Genomic DNA, 19,668 nt, shown 5'->3' on the forward strand with positions numbered 1-19,668 from the left:
GGCGATAACATGAAGAGAAAATAAAAGACAAATACAAAGTAAAAAAATTAGGCTTAACAAAAAAAAACAATTATTGTATGCTACGCTGCATGCCCCGCCGAATAGGTCACCCGCCTCCGCATATGCGGGGCACAGTATACCCCGTGCTGATTTTCAGTTGGCAACCTTGGTCGATGTTGCACGGATGTGGATATCTACTGTTTTGTCTAGTAGTAATCGAAAAGTATGAACAGACTTATGCAGTCATGCAATGATTTAACTGTGACCAGAGACTGATATGGACATCTATTATGTGGAAAACACTAAACAGTTTAGTCGCATGTGCAAACAATTTTTTTAATAATATTAAGTGACGGGACGAACAAGTCGTGCGCCTGATAGTTACACACCTGTCCATAACAGTTGCGTTGCCACTCAGAGCTTTAAATCGCAAAGATCTGAGTGGCACTGCCACTGCTCCCGACAAGTCAAGTTGACAAGTCCCACGTGCCCGTAATTTAATTTAATTGTTTTATCTTTAAATGCCATAAAACTAATTATTGATATATTTTACATTTTTAATTATGTTTATATTTTTTTTTATAGTATTCTTTGTATTTCATTGGCTAACTCAAAATTTTTAGTACTACAGGTGTATACAGCAATACACCTGTCGCGGCTTGGTACCTTGCATGGTGAACGTAAATTTTTATTTATAAAATTGTTTTGTGTTAAATCTGGTATATCTTACAATATATAAATAAACTCAAAATGAGACACACTTTATGTAAGCTAGTTCTGGCCAAAATAGTCCTTATTCTGAAATATTAAATTATTTATCCTTTTCTGTTTTAAATATATTTTGCAAGTAAGAAATTGTAATGATCTTTCACAGGAAGTAAGTAATTCGTTATTCATCGAATCTAAAAAATACACTTTTTGAGTTAATACACATTTGGATTAACAGTGTGATATATGCATTGGGTATTTCAAACTTTATTTCATACTATACTTCTTTTTTTACGATAAGAAAATCTTAAATCATCTTCAACCCATTGATAAGTCCCACTGTTGGGCACGGGTCTCCTCTCAGGCCAGGGTTTAGGTTAGTCCGACACTCTGGCTCAATGAGGGTGGCTCAAAGTCCCCAGACTTCAAACATTTTCCGAAAGTTCTGAACCTTCTTCGACGATGTTTTCTTTCACCGAAACGGGTCATGGTAAATTTCAAATTACATTTCGCACATAAATTCCAAGTGCAACAGGTGCGAACCCGGACTCGATGCCACATGACCTCTGCTTGAGACGCGGTACTTAGGGTACGGTACGCTATGAGGGACGTTCTGACGTTTGTTCGCTCATAAAGTTTCTTATTAATTGAAAACTACGTTGAAGGAGCTAAGTGATGTACGTTGTTGTCAATAGTGACGTGCAGTGAAATATATGGATGTATAATTTAACGACACAATTCGGCATTTGTTTTTTCGAAATTCGAAATTTAAAAAATTTAATCTAACACGATCGTCACTTACGATCGCTGTACAGCACAACTTCCGCCTCCGGCAAACTCGCGTCAAAGCCCAATGCAAAACAAAGCAGTTTCGAATTGACGATATATTATGCATAATAAACATTTTTATTTTCGTCATATTAAAACTTTTAAACCAGCTACCCCTTGCAATACTAGTTATAAATCTAAAAACTTACTTTGAATTGAGATTTGGCCATCATAGCGCGCCGGTACTGTTAATTATTACTCCTGTCATCCAGGTTTGAAGTACAACAGTAAAAAGACGGGTGTTCAGTACGCTATTGGAGGCCGTTATGCAAAACCTGGCGAGTTCCCTCATATGGTAAGTTATTTGCATATTATAATATTTAAGGAGACCAGGGAAATAATTGTCTTAGTCACCTCGAAACGTGTTTTAAATACGGCCATGTAGTCCACTAAAAGGCTGGGCGTATTTAGCCTTAGGGTGCGTTCTCATTATGTCGTAACGTTTTATTTATCGTGGGATGACTGTCGCATCTAACCTGTTCCCATATCACGACTACTTGTCGTGACCGTGTTGTGGACGTTTATTTTATCGTTGAACAACTGTTCTGTCTAACTGTTCCCACTAGATTGTGATGACAATTTATCGGTTCACGGCAGTCGCCTTGTCGTTTGCACGACAGAAACGTTTGAAAATGCAATTATCTGTCATTACATTTTTATCGTGACGTTTTATTTATCATCAGATGACTGTCGTTATAATACTTTCCATTGTCACGACAGTCTGTCGTCGTAACGTCAAAAAGTCGTGAACGACAGTTAATGAAAAAGTGTTGTACTATATGTAAACAACTTCATTTAAATCTACAAGTCACGACACTTTAAGCTGCACGACTATCTGTCATCACGACATAATGGGAACATGCCCTAAATCAGAGAAAGGCTAATAACGTTCAAGGTCCTGAAAAATTCGCTTTTACTTTAAAATGCTTAGGAGTAAATGGTAGAAAAGTTGAAAATAATATGCCAGATAATCACTCCATTTTCCTAGTCTCAAAACTAGGAAATTCCATGTACTATGAGTATGAACGCGGAACACCCAGATCACAACGAATTTAGCTAAAACTTCATTTACCAATTTGATCCTACTGGGAATCGAACCCGGGACCTCCTCATCCAGCACTCACAGTAAAAACCGTTGGGCAACCGACATGGTCATGCTTGAAAAGAAAAGACTATTATAAATTTCAAAAAATGTATAAATGTTCTTTTGTTTGCCAAAATGGGTTACTTAGCATTACACACATTTATTTCAGCATTAACTTTACTTCAGGTAGCATTTGCGTATGTCTTTTTCAGCAATTTTTAAAAATGTTTCCAATTATTATTTTCCGAAAACTCTCTTCAAGTGAGTTTGTTCATATTTTCCCTGGACTCTTCATTTGTATTTTATTAAAGTTTGTAAAACAACCTTTACGCACAAAAGTATTTTTATAAAGGTGCCAAAAATCACAATACTAATAGATTGTATTATTTTGTATTTGGAACTGTATAAAAATAAGAAGGTTGTTGTCAAATGAACATCGGGAGAGTTCTGGACAAATCTTCAAACCGAATGCTCACAGTAAATATTTAATTACAAGTTTATTCCTTTTTAACCTCTTTACGCTAAAACCACGGCTACGCTCCCACAAATACATATTAATAAAATAAATTACTGACTGAAGAGAACCTTATGCTATTTGAAAAGCAATGTAACAACTTTTTGACTATAAAATGCACTGTACCGTGCCCGAATTTTTAAATTACAAATCTGTCTAATTTTTTACGTTTGTGTGTACTATATCGGGCTCCGTCTATAAGTGCCTACCGCAATGCTGAGTGCGCCGACGTCGGCGCAAATGCTCAGAGGGTGTTGCACGCACATCAGAACGGTCGTACGGCATGTTTCGTAAGAAAACTGTCGCAATTTCGAAATCGCGTATTTATTGTTCACTGGATGGATGTAAAAATAGGAAACATGACAATAAATTATAATTTTTTTCATTACCGAATGCCGAAGAAAGTTTAAGTGTGTAATCTTGTGTTTTTACTATATTATCTTTATTTTCGATTCTTTGTGCCATCAATTCCTAACAATTTAAGTTAGTAGGTTGTGATCAACGAATTATGAGTTTTTAAATATTTAAAATCATGCCCAATGTAAGGAAATACATACCTACTTATTTTCAATTATTTGACTGTTAATGTACATAAGCGAGATTCAAACAAAGACCTTTCGAATAATTTCTTCCTGTGTTCTACCGTTCTACTTTGTTTTTATTATACCTACCCACTTTTTATTATCGGTACCTAACCTAGGTAAGGACCTAGAAGGTTTTACGAGAATTCGTAAGGTGCTGACTCTGTAGCTCAGTTGGTAAAAACCGCCCTGATATGGCACGGACGCAGGTTCAAGACCTGTCGGATCAAAGGAGTTTTCTTTATGTTGTCCATTACAATTAATTACAACTATGCGTAGGCCACACCGCGAACGAAGCTAAGCTAACTTAGCTCACTAAGCCGGGGCATCTTTTCATACTGCGGTTCATACCGCGAACTAAGCGATCCGAGCTAACTAAACTAACCTAACGATCCCGCTAGCTATGTAAAATGTCGTTCACCCAGCACGTATCCACAGTCACTACTTACTACGTACTTTCATAACTTAGCATGACGTGACGTGAGCTAAGCTAGCTAAGTTAGCTTAGCTGGCATAGTTGGTTGCATGCAACTACGTGAGCTAAATTGCTAGCTTCGTTCGCGCTGTGGCCCGCGCATTACTGAGTTCATCCAAAAAACTAGCTACATAATCGAACTTTAAATTTCAATATCAAAACAGAAATTTGTGTCATCATTTTTTTTCTATAGTTTATTGATTCACTTACAGTTATTACAATGTAACATACTATAAATCAATTTGGTGAAGTTCTTATCTAAATTGCACAACTATTTATGAGTGAACACAGCTTGAAAAAAAAACGTAAAATGTAAATTATATACAATTTAGAAACAGCAACTTAAAAAGTAATACAAAATACAAGAGCACAAGGGTCTCGGACAGCATCATCGTACCATTAAACACTCTTAAGGCACTATAATACCCACAATATGACGCCATTCACGTACGCATCTAAATAACAGAGCTAATTATAATTATAGAAACAATAATGTTTTCGTCATTAGAGGTTGCCATGCAAAAACCGGTGGTTTTCCTCACAATTGGTAGGATATTTCTTTTTCAGAAATCATGTCAATTAATCGTACAGAATCCCACCATGTAATTCAAAATTTACACACATGAATCAGAAATTTGTATGTATCACAATACAATAACAATAATAATTTATTTAGCAAGGCCTAATTACAGAATAGATAATTAAAATTAAACAAAGTGCAAAATATTAGGCTGTACAATTAATTCTAAGGTAAATGACCGCTGACTTCCCATACTAGAAAAAATCTGTATTATGGGTGTCAGTCATCCTCCGTGACAACTTACAACCTTGTAAATACAATACCACAGCTTAGTAATTACATCGCCATGACAATACTGCATAAAAAACAACCAAGCACGTATACACCTTGACAATGGTGCTTAACGCGCTTCGCTTAGGGACAATAATTTTGAGAGTGGGTAACTAAGGATACAAACCTATAATTTTAATAAAGGAGTAATTAAAAAATATTGAAAATGACATTTATTTTAGTCGAAGATTTTTGTGTTTTTTACCAAGTTCAAAAAAGGAGGAGGTTCTCAATTCGACTGGGTTTTTTTAACTTAATTTGTGAACCGATTTTGATTATTATTTTTTTGTTCGAAAGAGGGTTTGTATCTTAGGGTCGTATTCCAGAACTCTACTCAATGCTCAAGTCAGGATTTGAGCAGACTTGAGTATGATTTCAAGCACTGGAAATACGACCCTAATGGCAAGGACTTGAGTATGATTTTTGCAATACTCAAGTCCTGACTTGAGTATTGAGTAGAGTTCTGGAATACGACCCTTAGTAGTGGTCCCATTTAAGTTTGAAGAAAATATTCCACCTCAGAGAATCCTGTTTCGTGCACATTCCGGTAACCGATTTCATCTTTGCAAATGAATGTAATTCCAAGCAATTTTGAGGTCAGTTTTTTTTAGTACTCTGTACTAAAATTATATCAAATACATTCTATTCGTAAAGATATTTAATATTAAGTAGACATATTCCTATATAATCATAGTATATAATAATATAATAATTTATATTATTAAAGGCAGCTGTGGGCTGGAAAGCAGCAGTAGGAACATGGATCTTCAAATGTGGAAGCTCTCTAGTTAGTTCCAAGTTCGTCTTAACAGCTGCTCATTGCACTAAAGTTTCTGATCGGGATACCACAGTTGCTGATGTCGTACCGAAAATAGTGAGAATTGGAGACAAGAATATTATTGACCAGGTAATTCATAGTAATATTGAAGCAAATGGAAGATTATATATTAATGTCATTCCTTAATTTAGTTAGAAAGATTTATGTGTACCATTCTCGAAGAGTTGGATGTCAATAATAATAATCTTTGAGTTCTTAGGTTTTCGCGATTGTTAGACATTGGAAAAGAAAGATTTTTTCGGGTTTAAATGGCATTTATTGTCTTTTTTTACACAAACCAACGTATCTTTAGGCTAGTTTCACAGCTGTGTCCGTACGGGCTGTCCGCCTGCGGGCTATCTGCATGCGTAGAATCCGCAGTGTTCTGAATCGCGTATTTAATTTAGTGCGGAATACAGTCACCTACAATGAACGTACGGGTGGCTTGTACGGAGCAATCCGCGTCACGTAAAACGATGTTCTAACGTATCCGTAACTCTCACATATCCGTGGTCACTACTTAACTACGCATTTTCTTAGTTTAGCTTTGCATGCAACTACGTTAGCTTAGCTAGCATAGTTGGTTGCATGTAACTACGCGTGTTGCTTCGTTCGGGGTGTGACCTGTGATTTACTCCGCTTCGGTGCTTCGCGCGAACGGTATACAAATAAATCCGCCCTGCTTTAAGACCAGCCTTACAGGTACCTTGATCATAGTCAGCCGTGGCCATGGGTTAAAATAAGTACACGCGGTTTAGATACGAAAAATAGTTTCGTTTTCAATATTTTTTGGACTCAAAGAAATATCGCATAAGAACTCATTTTGTCTATTTTCATTGACATACCTATTCAAATTACACTCTTTCAGTGGGCGAACGGTCTACCACCAACGGATGTAAATATAACAAGAATCATAATACACCCCCAGTACAAATCACCTAAAAAGTATTATGACATAGCTATTATGGAATTAGAGCATGACGTAGAATTTAATGATAATGTCCAACCGGCGTGTTTATGGACTGAATTTAATACTGATCCTCTTGGACAAGATGCTACTGTTACTGGATGGGGCGTCATAGAGACAGGTAAGTTTGTAAAAGATATACCATTTTAACTACATTACATTTGTAATTTGGATGTTTGAAGTATAATAACGAGTTTTACGTAATATACATAGGCTTCTCAGAAGACGAGTTTTTAAGTGAAGATAAAACAAATGAACAAAAACACATGACAAATTAAATATAGACATTATACGCATATTTAGTGCATAATAAAGTAGATTTTTTGCCGTAATTAATATGCGAGTATTGGAATGATGAAGGTATAAATAAGAGAAGAAGAAGAGTCAGCGGCAATACACATGTGTAAAACGTTAATTAACTTTTCAGCAAAACGCACAACATCTCCGGAACTTCAAGCCGCAGTGATAAATCTCCTCGAATCAAGAACTTGCGACGAACTGCTGAGAGATCGGTTCAACAGACATTGGTGGGGAATGCAGGAACATCAGCTTTGCGCTGGTAAACTAGCTGGAGGGGTTGACTCATGCCAGGCACTTGAAACAATTTTTTTTCTCATTACTGTTTTTTTCTAGACAATAGATTATTAAATAAATTTAAAGAAATCTTCAAAAATATTTAACAATTTAAAAAATATTGCTTCATTGGTAAGACTCATTTCATTGTTTATGTTTGTTTCATATTCCACTTTATTTAAGTAAGTCTTTTTTATATTACGTCCATTTCCCAGTGATGCAAGTGGAGGCTTAATAATCTTAACTTGCCACAATCTCGATACTACTAACAAACAATTATACTATTTTAATCCTAGTCTCGTTCTAGTTTCTCTTCACTATTGTCAATTATAATATAATTGAAGACTATTATTTCTTCCAGGGTGATTCCGGCGGTCCTCTACAGGTGCGAATTGACCTGCCTAAGTCGTCTCAAGGAGCAATGCACTATATTGTCGGCATAACGTCATTCGGCTTCGAATGTGCGTTACCTAATACGCCTGCTGTTTACACCAGAGTCTCTTTTTTTGTTGACTGGATCGAAAGTATTGTTTGGAGTTAAGAACAGATTATTTTTTGTATCAATACCATCATGTCGTGTCTCATTTCTATTAAATCAATCGCGATTATTTAATCTAATGATGTCTAATTTAATCTAATCTATAGTACCGGCACTCTATGATGGCCGTTTTGACGTTTATCTGCTCATCAAGTTTCGTATTAAGTCATAACTACGTTGAAGGAGCTAATTGCTGTATAATGTTGTCAATATTGGCGTGCAGTTAAATTTATGGAACGTATAGTTTTGTGACGACGTTCGAAATTCGAAATTTAAAAAAATGAAATCTAATACGATCATCACTTATGGGATCGCTGGCCAGCACAACTTCTACCTCCGGCAAACTCGCATCAAAGGTAAATGCGAAACAAAGCAGTTTCGAATTGACGATATATTAAACATTTTTATTTTCGTTTTATTAAAACTTTTTAATCAGCTACCTCGTGCAATGCTAGTCATAAATCTAAAAACTTATAGATGTGACTGGCATTTGATTATATTTTTTTCGATAATGAATTGAGATTTAATCTCAGTATTGTAATCAATCAAAACGGCTATCATAGCGTGCCGGTACTATAAGTAATGGGGCAATTGTATTCATATGTTTATCTACACACCTATCATAAACACTCTATGATATGTTCAAAAACCGCAAATTACGACCAGCATAAAGGTAAACTGTTAGAACAAATTTCTTATCTGTGAAAATGTTATTATTGCTTCATAATACCATCGAATTCGGTGTTATTATTACATTCAAATTTCGAACATCTCCGAAAAACAAAACAATTTCATTCGACCTCAATTCTAATATCAGTCGAGATGAAGTTTTATTCGAAATGAAATGTCAATTGCAAACAATTTTGACAAATTTCACACGTTACTTGATATCGCACGATATGATAGTTGGGGCCAACTCTAGTTTATCTATGAATTAAATAAAAACTACGGTTGCGTGAGATGCGCGAGAAAAGTTTTTATTTGCCGCCTTTTCGCCAATCGTAATATGCGGTTAACGTCACATAAACTACTATTTGCGTATCTTATTGTAAAAATAAAAGTTAAGTAAAAGTAAAAAATCATTAATTTCGTTCGGAGAATCTTTAAACGTGTCTCCTGAAAATTTATAATTTTACAGATACAGCCTTGTTTCTCTAATCTTGCCATTACCACAAACATTCTGAGCTTCGCGCTCTTTGATAAGTGCAGTCCAAAGCGTGCTGTTTAATGTGTAAAGAAGGCGATGAAAATAAATTCAGAATCTGCAATTTATCTCTCTCTATTTAGTAGTCTAAAGCATATGTCTGAGCGAGAGAACACATCAACATAATCTCTTAAATTACTACTTTGTTTTTAATAGTCGAGACTACCTTATCAATAATTTAAATTTGATTAGGTCAAGTGGCAGAGTCACTGTAAGTAAAACTACTTCAAAATTTACCAACGAAATTAAAACCATTTGAAAAATATATATGGCATTTTAATATACGTTTCTATTTAGTTCAGTAATCAGTTGATACAAAAAAAAAAATTAGTATATGTACTACCCATTAAATACAGCGGTTTTCTTGTAAAATTTCAATGTTGTTTTTTTATAACATCAAGAGACGGACGAACAAGTTGTGCGTCTGTCCATAACAGTTGCAATGCCAACTTCACCAGCATTCTTAACCTTTTGTTATTTTCCGATAGTGAAAAATTTTTAGGAATTGTGTTTTCACACCGTATAGTATAATCATTGTATATCCTGAGATATATTTTTTCCAAAGTGATTACTTCAACACTTTCACTTTTATGCGGAATCAACCAAAGACATTCGAGGTTGTATTGACTCTTAACCGACTGCAAAAAAAGATTTTTTTTTTTTTTTCGACAAAATATTTTTTTGTTGCAAAGAGAGTACCTCAGTATTAGTCTCATTTAAATTTGAAGAAAACATTCCACCTCTAAGGATGGCAAACTATTAGATGAATCCGGTTTCGTACACTTCCCGGTAACCAGTTTCAATAAAACTTGGCAAATAGATATAATTCCCCGAACTTTTGAGGTCGGTTTTTAAAAAAGTTATGATTATACAGAAAATAAACGAACTCTAGACCACAATCTCATCTAATGATAAGCAACTATGTGGCAGACAACGTTATGATTTTGTCTTGTAAAAATCTAGGAATACCTACTAGGGCATAGATGGACGTAGATTTCTGTGTTTACAAGCTTACAACTTGCGTATAAAAACAATCTTGATTGACGAAAAAGGTACCAAGTTACCTACTCGATGCATTTATAAAGGGTGATAAAAAAACCACTGACCATTTTAAAGGAGTATACTGCATAATGGAAATAAAAAATACATGTTCAGTTTTTTTTTCAAATACTTAAGAAATAAATAAGTTATGGCGTCTCAAAGTTTTCCGAAAAATTGTGAACAATATTGATTAGCAGACGCCGTTGCTATAGCAACAAGAACGGTGTGGCGCAGTGAGCAGAGGCAACGCACAAATTCATGTATTTAACAGTCAACAAAGTATTAAACTAACGCGCGATGCGTTAGCGCAGGAATGTCGTTGCGTGACGCGACGTGCTGGCGCCTAGGCGTCTAGACAACTCGGCGCCCATCGCTCAATTTAATTTACTATTTAGAGCTATTTTGCGTTAGAAATTATTGGGAAATATTAACATCAAAAAAATGGAGATTTTTTTTTGTTTTATATCACTAATGCTTTCTATTACTGAATCTTATTCACAGGATAAAAATGACCAGTGATTTTTTTTTATAACCTGTGTAGGTATGTAGAGTTCAAGGTAGACAGGAGTGCCATCCGTTTTATGAAAACGACATGCAAATGAATGATTCATTGCGAATAAGTGTACTTTGCTGGATAATTTCTTATTCCACTATGATAAAACTGCATTTGTGTACAGTTAACAGCACATTAATCCGTGATGTAAGATGTTAATGTCTATTTTTTATACAGTGTACATACCGTGTATTGTGTACTGGACAATGTGCGGAAAATCTGCATAGGTTTAATTGTAAATTAAAGTGAAATAAATAATGTTTTTAAAAAGAGTTATATACAGTTTTATTCGAATATCGTCTCTAAAGTAACAAAATAAGATCCGTTAATCTGCGGCTTGGTAAGCTGCGGTCCGTACTAAGCATCAAAAAATCAAAAACATACTTGTGCTTTTTTTATCGCGAACAAATCGTGCGTCTGGTGTTAAGCAATACACCTATCCATGACAGTTCCAGTTCACAAAGATCTGAGAGCCACTGCAACAGTGCCCGTCACTCTGAGACATAAGTTGAAAAGTCCCATATGCCTGTAATTTCACCACCACCCTTATCCTTCATAGATAAGGCAGTACTGCCCTGGACGAACTCTTTTTCAAGGAACGTGTAAACTACTTTTGTTTTTATAATAATATTCCAGACAATTAGCAGAGAAAAATATTACCGGAGGGGTTAAATAATGTCGCTATAACCTTAGATTCACTTTTCTTACCATGACTCGCTAATCACAAGGTTAACCTTATACTTACTATATTGTTTTATAGGCAGCTTTGTGACTTTTCGTCCACTTAATTCACACCATCTGGCCTCTAACTCAAACTAGGGAATTCGTTGTACCATGAATACCATAATAACAAAATCGACCCGTTCAAAACAAAAAAGAAGGAAAAGGGTTCGTTTTTTAATTTTGTTCATATATCAGGTATACAACTCAAGATATACAACTCAGCCAGCTCTCAGAGTGCTACCTGCTAAACAATACTTATATAAAATGTCCGCGGAAAAATCCTCTCATCGGTTATTATTTCGTAAACAAGTTTTGATGTAACAAAATCGTTTGTATGGAATTTATTGGCTTGTACAAGGTTTTATTATTATTTCTTTTCTTAAGAGTTAGTTAATAAAGGAAATCAAGTAAATTAGTAAATATAACTAATAGATTCATAGCCTCATTTTGCGGAAATACTTGTCAATAAAAATGGAATTAAATTAATTTACTGTTCTGCCAACGACGTGAATATTTTTTTTTTCATAAATTAATTGCATGAGAAATGTATATAGAATAGCAAATTAATTTACTTTTATTTTTTATTACAAAAATAAGTTGTTACTGGCTTCAATTTTTATTAGTTTCATTGCTGCTGATTAACAGTCTGTTAAAAAGTGTAACTTTTTGTAAAGAAGAAATTTTAGAAATTTTTACACAGATATCGTTGATTTGCATTATACTTTATTTTTGATGTAGCTACATTTCAAAAACATGACATCGCAATGTTATTACAATAGTGTAAGTATTAACTCAAAAAGTATACTTTCTCAGAATCAATGAAAAACGAATTACTCATTTCCCATAAAAGATCATAAAAATGTATGTACATCTTATATAATTTATTACAGACCATTGAATAACATTGAACAATATATTTAAATATAAGATGGATCCTATAGGATAGGATATTAATGAGGATTATTTTGGCCAGAACTAACTCACATAAAGTGTGTCTCATTTTGAATTAAGTAGATATCTTTATATTGTTTCTTACAATATTCTAGCGATGGTTTTATTGACGTTTAGAGGATTAAATTTTACGTTCATTAATGATATAATATTAAATTTCACATATTTTAGGTTACAACACTATTACAATAACAGGGCGATATAAAATATGCGTTTACAGATGTGGAATTGAAGTTGCTGTCAATAAGATAATTCGTATCGTCAGTCAAACGTGGTCATAAGTCCTGTAAAGCGCCCAGTGCAGAAATAGGTAAGGTACTCTTTCACAAGGATCTCTACTGCTACTAACTTTACTAATACTATTAGCTCTACTTCTATTAATATTGAGTTCAAAACCGTAGATTTGCAAATGCTATGTGGTAGCCGTATGTTCGATTAATGAATCAGTTCTTTTACGTCTACATTAACACATATTAATTTAGAAAAGTCGACGAGAATTGTATTGATCGTTCATGACAATAAATGCTTAAAAGTCAAACTATTTTAGATTATTGTTTTGGCTAAACCAATAATCGGAGTCATGTTGTCAATTTCCTGGAGTTCTGTCTAGTATTGATTAAATTTCCTAGGAATTAATTAAGTCAGTAGTGATCAAATTCACATGATTGCGATTTAACGTTTTGATGAAAATTAGATAGGTTTACAAACGAGAAGCGAAATAAACCAGTTGAATTACGCAACTTATGCTGAAACGTTTTAATGTAAAAGCTCTTTTCAATGAAGCGAAGTTTTATTTACCATTCTGCATTTAAATATATACGACCGTCTTCGTAAGAAAGATTTAAAGTCGTCTGCAATATAATATCGTACCGCCATTTGCAAATAGTATACGTAATTTTTTTTAAGTTTTTTACTTTTTAGAAGCTTTCTACAAGGACTTTCATTTTAAAAATACTTCATGGTGTTTACTATAATATCTATAATATTAGTCTTCTTCCAGTGTGCTTCCGGCGGTCCTATACAAGTTCGAATTGACCTGCCTCCATCATCTCGAGGAGCAATTCACTATATATCGGCATAACATTATTCGGTTTTGAATGTGCGTTACCTAATACACCTGCCGTTTGCACCAGAGTATCTTTTTCTTCTTTCATTGACTGGATCGAAATTAATGTTTGGAGTTAAGACTTAGACTCTAAAAGTTTTTCTTCTCTGTTTTTTTCCATCCCTTTGTAGCCAAATCTACTTAAATTCAATTCGGACGGAGTTGACACTATTTAAAAACATTGTTTGGTAATATTTAGTTTTGTAAACCGGCCTTTACCAACGACCCTGTAAATGGGAAAGTTGTAGTGGTAATTAATATGGAAAGTTATTGCCATGCTAGATGTCATAAGAGAATGTTTCGACCCCTCTTCACAAAGGCGTCATCGAAGTCTGAAATAAAATCTAACTTTCATTCTCATTTCTTTGTTCGCCAAAACAGTTAATAGACGCAGCGTCTCCAAAATACTACGCTGCGATCCAAAAGTCACACACCTATCCGATGTAAGCAAAAAACCGCCACGGTAAAATAGGACTGGCCATCGGCCATATGCACTCGAAGAGGTGGGCATGTAATACTACTCAATGGGTGCCACAAGCTGGCCGTCAGCGGTGCGACTGACCAAGATAGGATAACCTTGACACGTCCTTGAGCTACTGACCAGACGTTGCTGTAGATAAGACGACTAGGAAGTTCATGAGAAGTGGACAGTGGAACACTGTTGCTAAGTAAAATAATAATTATTACAAAGAGTGCTTAGCATAGTACCCACATTTTAGTGTAATGAGCTCGTGGGCTCGTTAGTTAGAATTAACCTAATGAACTGTGCTTATTTAAAACAAGTTCTTCTGGATTATCTATATTTGAAAAAATCATACTAGAGGATTTTGTTGTCGTGATTAGTTGTTTGATGTTGGATATTGATTGACAAAATGAAGTGTTTTCGATTTCTTATATTTTATATGGGTAAGTAATAACATCAAACGTGTTATTTGTCTTGCGTTTCTGATATGTATAAAAATTAGAATAATCCTCTTTATCTGTAACATGGAAATAAGGCAGTTAAAACTTCTAACTTACAAATATGATTTCCGCACAAACTCACTTATATCGTCTTCCCTTCCAGCCACAGCGAAACATGTTATAAATGGAGCAATACTAAATAAACCAAATAATTCAACGGACGTGAAAAAAGGAACTGGTAATTGCAATAATCTACAGAAATTGGAAACTCGACTTCGTGTGACAATCCGAGTATGTATAAGTATGTCAAATCATATCATCGACGCTTTTCAAGCATTACACCTCTAGATTTTTTGAGTCTTGTTCACATGAAATAAAAATAAAGTAAGAATATTTTATCACTTATCGGGAAAATTGAATATTATGATTGATTGTGGCCTTGAAACCATTACCTACACGAATCGATACGATCAACTTATACTTAAGTAAAAAAAACAAGAAAATATCACTTACTGTTAATAAGAAACATTTTGAGAAAAATCTTTAAAATAAAATCCCATTCGGAAAATACTAAGATGGACTATGTATGATATTAAAATTTCTCTCTAAATGCAGCCGATGCAGTACTAAACGGTAAATTATTCATTTGACGTGTCTCGTCATATCCTATTAATTAATCCCTGATGGTCCTTAACTATTTAATTGTTCGCCATTTCAGCAAAATGATCCATGGAACTGGGGCGTTGCAGACGACTTAACAGTAACTGAGCGAGTAAGTTGAAATTTAACATTACACTTTGAAGCTTCCTTACATAATTTAGTCCAATTTCATCCAAGAACCAACGCATTCGATCCAGGTTGCTACAGATCATTTCTATCGTGATCCGGCAGAAAACTTGAAGACAGATGATCCACGACGACCGTGTTCTAAGTAAATGAATGCACGGACTAGATCCGCTTATGTTTTTAAAATTGTACACGTCTTTAATTGCAGAAATTTAATGATTACCAGGTTTTAACGTCATCACCACAACCTACGGAAAGTATACCACAACCAGACACGGAATCCAGCACATTGAGTGAATTTGATCAAATTTTAGCTGACTACTATGCAGACGAAACGAATCCTTGCGTTCAGAAATTACCTGAAATGCCCGACTTTAGCAAGCCTGGCAGACGTATTAGTGAACAAAGTAAGGAAAGTATCTGAATTGCCATTAACACCAAATCTTATTAAATTCAAAAAGATCATTTTTAATAACGTCGCAAATATACCTGACGACCTCCGTGGTCGAGTGGCTTGTGACACCGGTTTTCACAGTGTCGCCATCTCTGAGGTCCCGGTTTCGATCCCTGGACAGATCAGTGTAGAAAACTAACTTTTCTATATTGTCTTGGGTCTGGGTGTTTGTGGTACCGTCGTTGTTTCCAATTTCCATGACACAAGTGCTTTAGCTACTTACTTTGGGATCAGAGCAATGTGTGTGATGTTGTCTAATACTTATTTATATCACCCATTCATAGGAAGCGCTTGGCTTTCTCCTTATTAATGCTTAAGTGTAGAATCATTGATCACATTATCGCTTAACATCAGATGAGATTGTGGCCTAACCTGCGTCAGCTATTAAATAAAAAGAAAACCTATCCTTACTTTCAGCTTTATTAAAGGTCATTTAAAAGTCATTTAATAAAGCTGAAATCTTTAAAAAAGTTTAACATGTTTTTAGAATGTTATGAATACATCTGGGACATAAAACACCGAGAAGATCAAAAAGTACACGACGACCTATGTTCTGTGCACATAACAGTTGTGGGTGGACAGGATGCTTTGCCAGGAGAATTCCCGCACATGGTGAGACTAACATCTGGAGACCTATTTTCATAAGTTCCATAACGTCTTTCGTGTAATTGACAAGCATAATATGTATCTAATCTACCCACTAGCGTTTACGGTCCTGGCCTCAATATACCTACTAAATTGGTTATGCATTGATAATATGACTGCATTGCCGCTCGGCTTACAGTCGACTTATCGCTACCGGTATTTTTTCCTTTTTAAGTAAAAGATAACAAAAACTAACTTTTTTATGAAGAAATACCGGTAAATAAACGTACTAAAATTTATTAATAACAGGAGTCCCGTGCCGGGTTGTTCTTGGCGCAATGGTTGTCCATGGCCATAGAACGAGGAAATGAGGCAAGCGTGATGTGCACCTTTGAGCCCGGATCAGTCAGGGGCGGGATTTTTGACGAAGGTTGTAGATAGCACTGAACCATGTTAGTGTAAGATAATAAATAGCAGTGTGTTTTTGTAATTTCATAATTGTTATGAAATTAATAACTATTTATTAAGGTTTCCATAAACGTGTTCAATTATTGAAGACCTCTGGATGATCTGTGATAAGTAAGTCACAGATCATTCATTGGCAAAGGTCAATTGTAATTGAAAATTTGAACCTCATCGGCGCTCAGAATTGCATTGAAACTTTTAAAAAGTTAAAATTACATCTCATGTTATTTGTCGCAACACTGTTTAATTACATTTACCTTCCAGGCAGCAGTGGGATGGAAAGCAGCTCAAGGAACCTGGATCTTTAAATGTGGAAGTTCCTTGATCAGCTCAAAGTTTGTTATAACAGCTGCTCATTGCAGTATGACTTCTGACAGAGACACTTCGGTCGCTGATCCTGTACCAAAGATTGTGAGACTAGGAGACAAGAATATTATAGATATTGTAAGTTGTCTATTCGAGATTCTAAACAAATGTGGGTATCTGTGTGATAAGTCAGTAATTACATACACACTTGTTAACTGAACAGTAAGGTTGCCACAGCATTTTTGTGAAGGCCTATGATTTTGTTCGAAGTCAATGTCATTAGTCATTATTGCATTACAATAAGTAAATGTGATTGCATAATGTGAGTGGCAATCACCTCAAAGAAAACGTGGCGTATAATAACTGCGGCAAGGTCCACAGACGATCTAAGGAAAGTGGCCGTGCAAGACCGGAAGACTTGGTGTGATCAAAGGGAGACTTGAGTCGTGATTGATTATTATTATAATGTCTTCTACTTCCAGGAAGCCAACGACCTCGAACCAAATGATGTAAACATCATCAAAATAATCGTCCATCCTCTTTATAAGTCGCCCAAAAAATACTACGACATAGCTCTAATGGAACTGGAAAATGACGTGAAATTCACTTCCTATGTTCAACCGGCTTGTTTGTGGACTAAATTTGATATAAGTCCTCTTGGAACTAAAGCCAATGTAACAGGATGGGGAATTACTGAAACAGGTATTATTAATCAAATCCAGATGTCACACGCAGTTAATGTTGAAATATGAATAGGCAGTGTCAAACTGATTCCAAGTGTCCACACTAACCACAGATATGTAAACATTTGCCAGAAATTAATTCTATCTATTTCGCATTTTGTTGGTTCATTTTTTGTTCACAAGTGTTTTAGGAGACTTTCTAATTTTATCAAAAATGTACCGTAAGGACATTAGGATACGTTTGTTATTATCCAATTTACAGATATTTTCGAATAGTGTTACCGTAGTTTAAGGAAATAAATTATTATAAATATTTTCTATATCTATTGTCTCTGCGTAAATTGAACCGATGACAAAGACCTCAAGTCGTCCATAAGCACACAAAAGAAAAAATTAAGTTATCGACGCGACGTAGGAGACGTTCTCCATTTCTTATAACAGTACTTTTTCTAATAACAGTTCTTTATTAGCATTTACTTTATTTGCTTGTGAATATTTGGAGCCGTTGTCAGAGTATGAAATACCGTTGCATACGACTACAACAGTACACATGATAGCAAACTTATTTAATATATTATAGCATGTTTCTTTTTTTGTTAGACTATTGTTTTTTTTACTCTCTTTTTGTTATTTTTACTTTCTTTTAATTATAGATTTGTGTTGTATCGTCGTAATAAAACTTTTTATTTCATTCTCAAGTTGTTTACGCTTTTAATGTTCTTTGTTATTTTTCCAGCGAATCGCACATCATCACCAGAACTCCAAGTTGCAGAAATAGACATTTTGGATTCAAAAACCTGCGACGACCTCCTGGTTCCAATAACGAATAGGCACTGGGAACGTATGTATGACCATCATTTATGTGCTGGTAATCTGAATGGAGGTGTTGATGCTTGTCAGGTTAGTCAAAATAAAAATTTTCTTATATTAAAAAATAATTTTAACAAATTACTTAATTTTAACGACTTAGGATTCCCGTTGATGAAGACAGATTTACTGTACTACTACTATCCATCGCTACTGTGCAAGTTTCTGACGAACCTCTCTGGCTTCACATTCATCAATCTTTTTATACAAGCCTTTCTATTCTTCTGACTTACGCACTTCGACCTTATTAAGAACATTCTCAATTGATCTGAAACGTCCTTCCTTATCCTCTTCCAATATTGCCTTCAACTATACCTCTATATTTCTGTTTCGTCAGCCTACTTTTATTCATTGATCTATGTACCCAAACTACCTCAACACACCTTTCTCTATTTTTGTCGCATCATATTTTAAACCACATCGTTTACAGATTACGGTATTCCTATCACAAAACCGTCAGCAGTTTAAAAAATAATGCGAGCTGGAATGAAGCTATCTCTTTAGAGATTAGTTTATTAATGAGAACTTATTTTCAGGGTGACTCTGGAGGTCCTTTACAAGTAAAAATAAACCTGCCTACGTCCTCACAAGGAGCAATCCACTACCTCATAGGAGTGACGTCATTCGGATTCGATTGTGCATTACCTAATACCCCCGGCGTCTACACCAGGGTTTCTAGCTTTATTGACTGGATTGAAAGTATTGTTTGGAAATAAAAAAATATGACAAAATTGTTGTTTTTATATACACGTAGGTAAATAAACTTTAGCTGTTAATGCTTAAATATCATTTCTTTCGTTTTTTCTTGAAGTTAAAGAGGCTATATAAAGCCTTGAAAACTCCTTCTTCATATAATTTTAGTAGCATCAGAGCTTCTTGGAAAAGATTTCGTCCAGGGAAGTACTACCACCTTACCTATTTCTGCCGCCAAGCAGTAATGTGAAATTACATGCTCATGGAATTTATCAGCTTATGGTTCTTTTTTTTTATGACATCAAGCGACGGGACAAGCAAGACGTACCATCAGGTGGTAAGCTACACGCCTGTTCATAACAGTTGCAGTGCCACTCAGGGCTTTAAATCGCAAAAATCTGAAGGGCACTGCCA

The 19,668-nt window shown here is 35.0% G+C and overlaps 1 protein-coding gene across 1 annotated transcript; it reads left to right on the forward strand.

Moving 5' to 3' along the window:
- The first annotated feature begins 1,721 nt into the window (after positions 1-1,721).
- LOC113234870 lies at positions 1,722-19,277 on the forward strand. Its single transcript, XM_026470392.1, is given in 13 exon segments — positions 1,722-1,831; positions 5,768-5,947; positions 6,726-6,945; positions 7,252-7,415; positions 7,759-7,954; positions 14,579-14,706; positions 15,134-15,187; positions 15,410-15,608; positions 16,143-16,267; positions 16,970-17,149; positions 17,494-17,713; positions 18,431-18,594; positions 19,098-19,277. Coding segments are annotated over 13 exon segments (2,013 nt in total). The 5' UTR covers positions 1,722-1,828.
- Positions 19,278-19,668: the final 391 nt, after the last annotated feature.

This window comes from Hyposmocoma kahamanoa, unplaced genomic scaffold, assembly GCF_003589595.1.
Source record: "Hyposmocoma kahamanoa isolate Upper Pololo Valley unplaced genomic scaffold, ASM358959v1 86, whole genome shotgun sequence".
In the NCBI taxonomy this organism is placed as follows: domain Eukaryota; kingdom Metazoa; phylum Arthropoda; class Insecta; order Lepidoptera; family Cosmopterigidae; genus Hyposmocoma; species Hyposmocoma kahamanoa.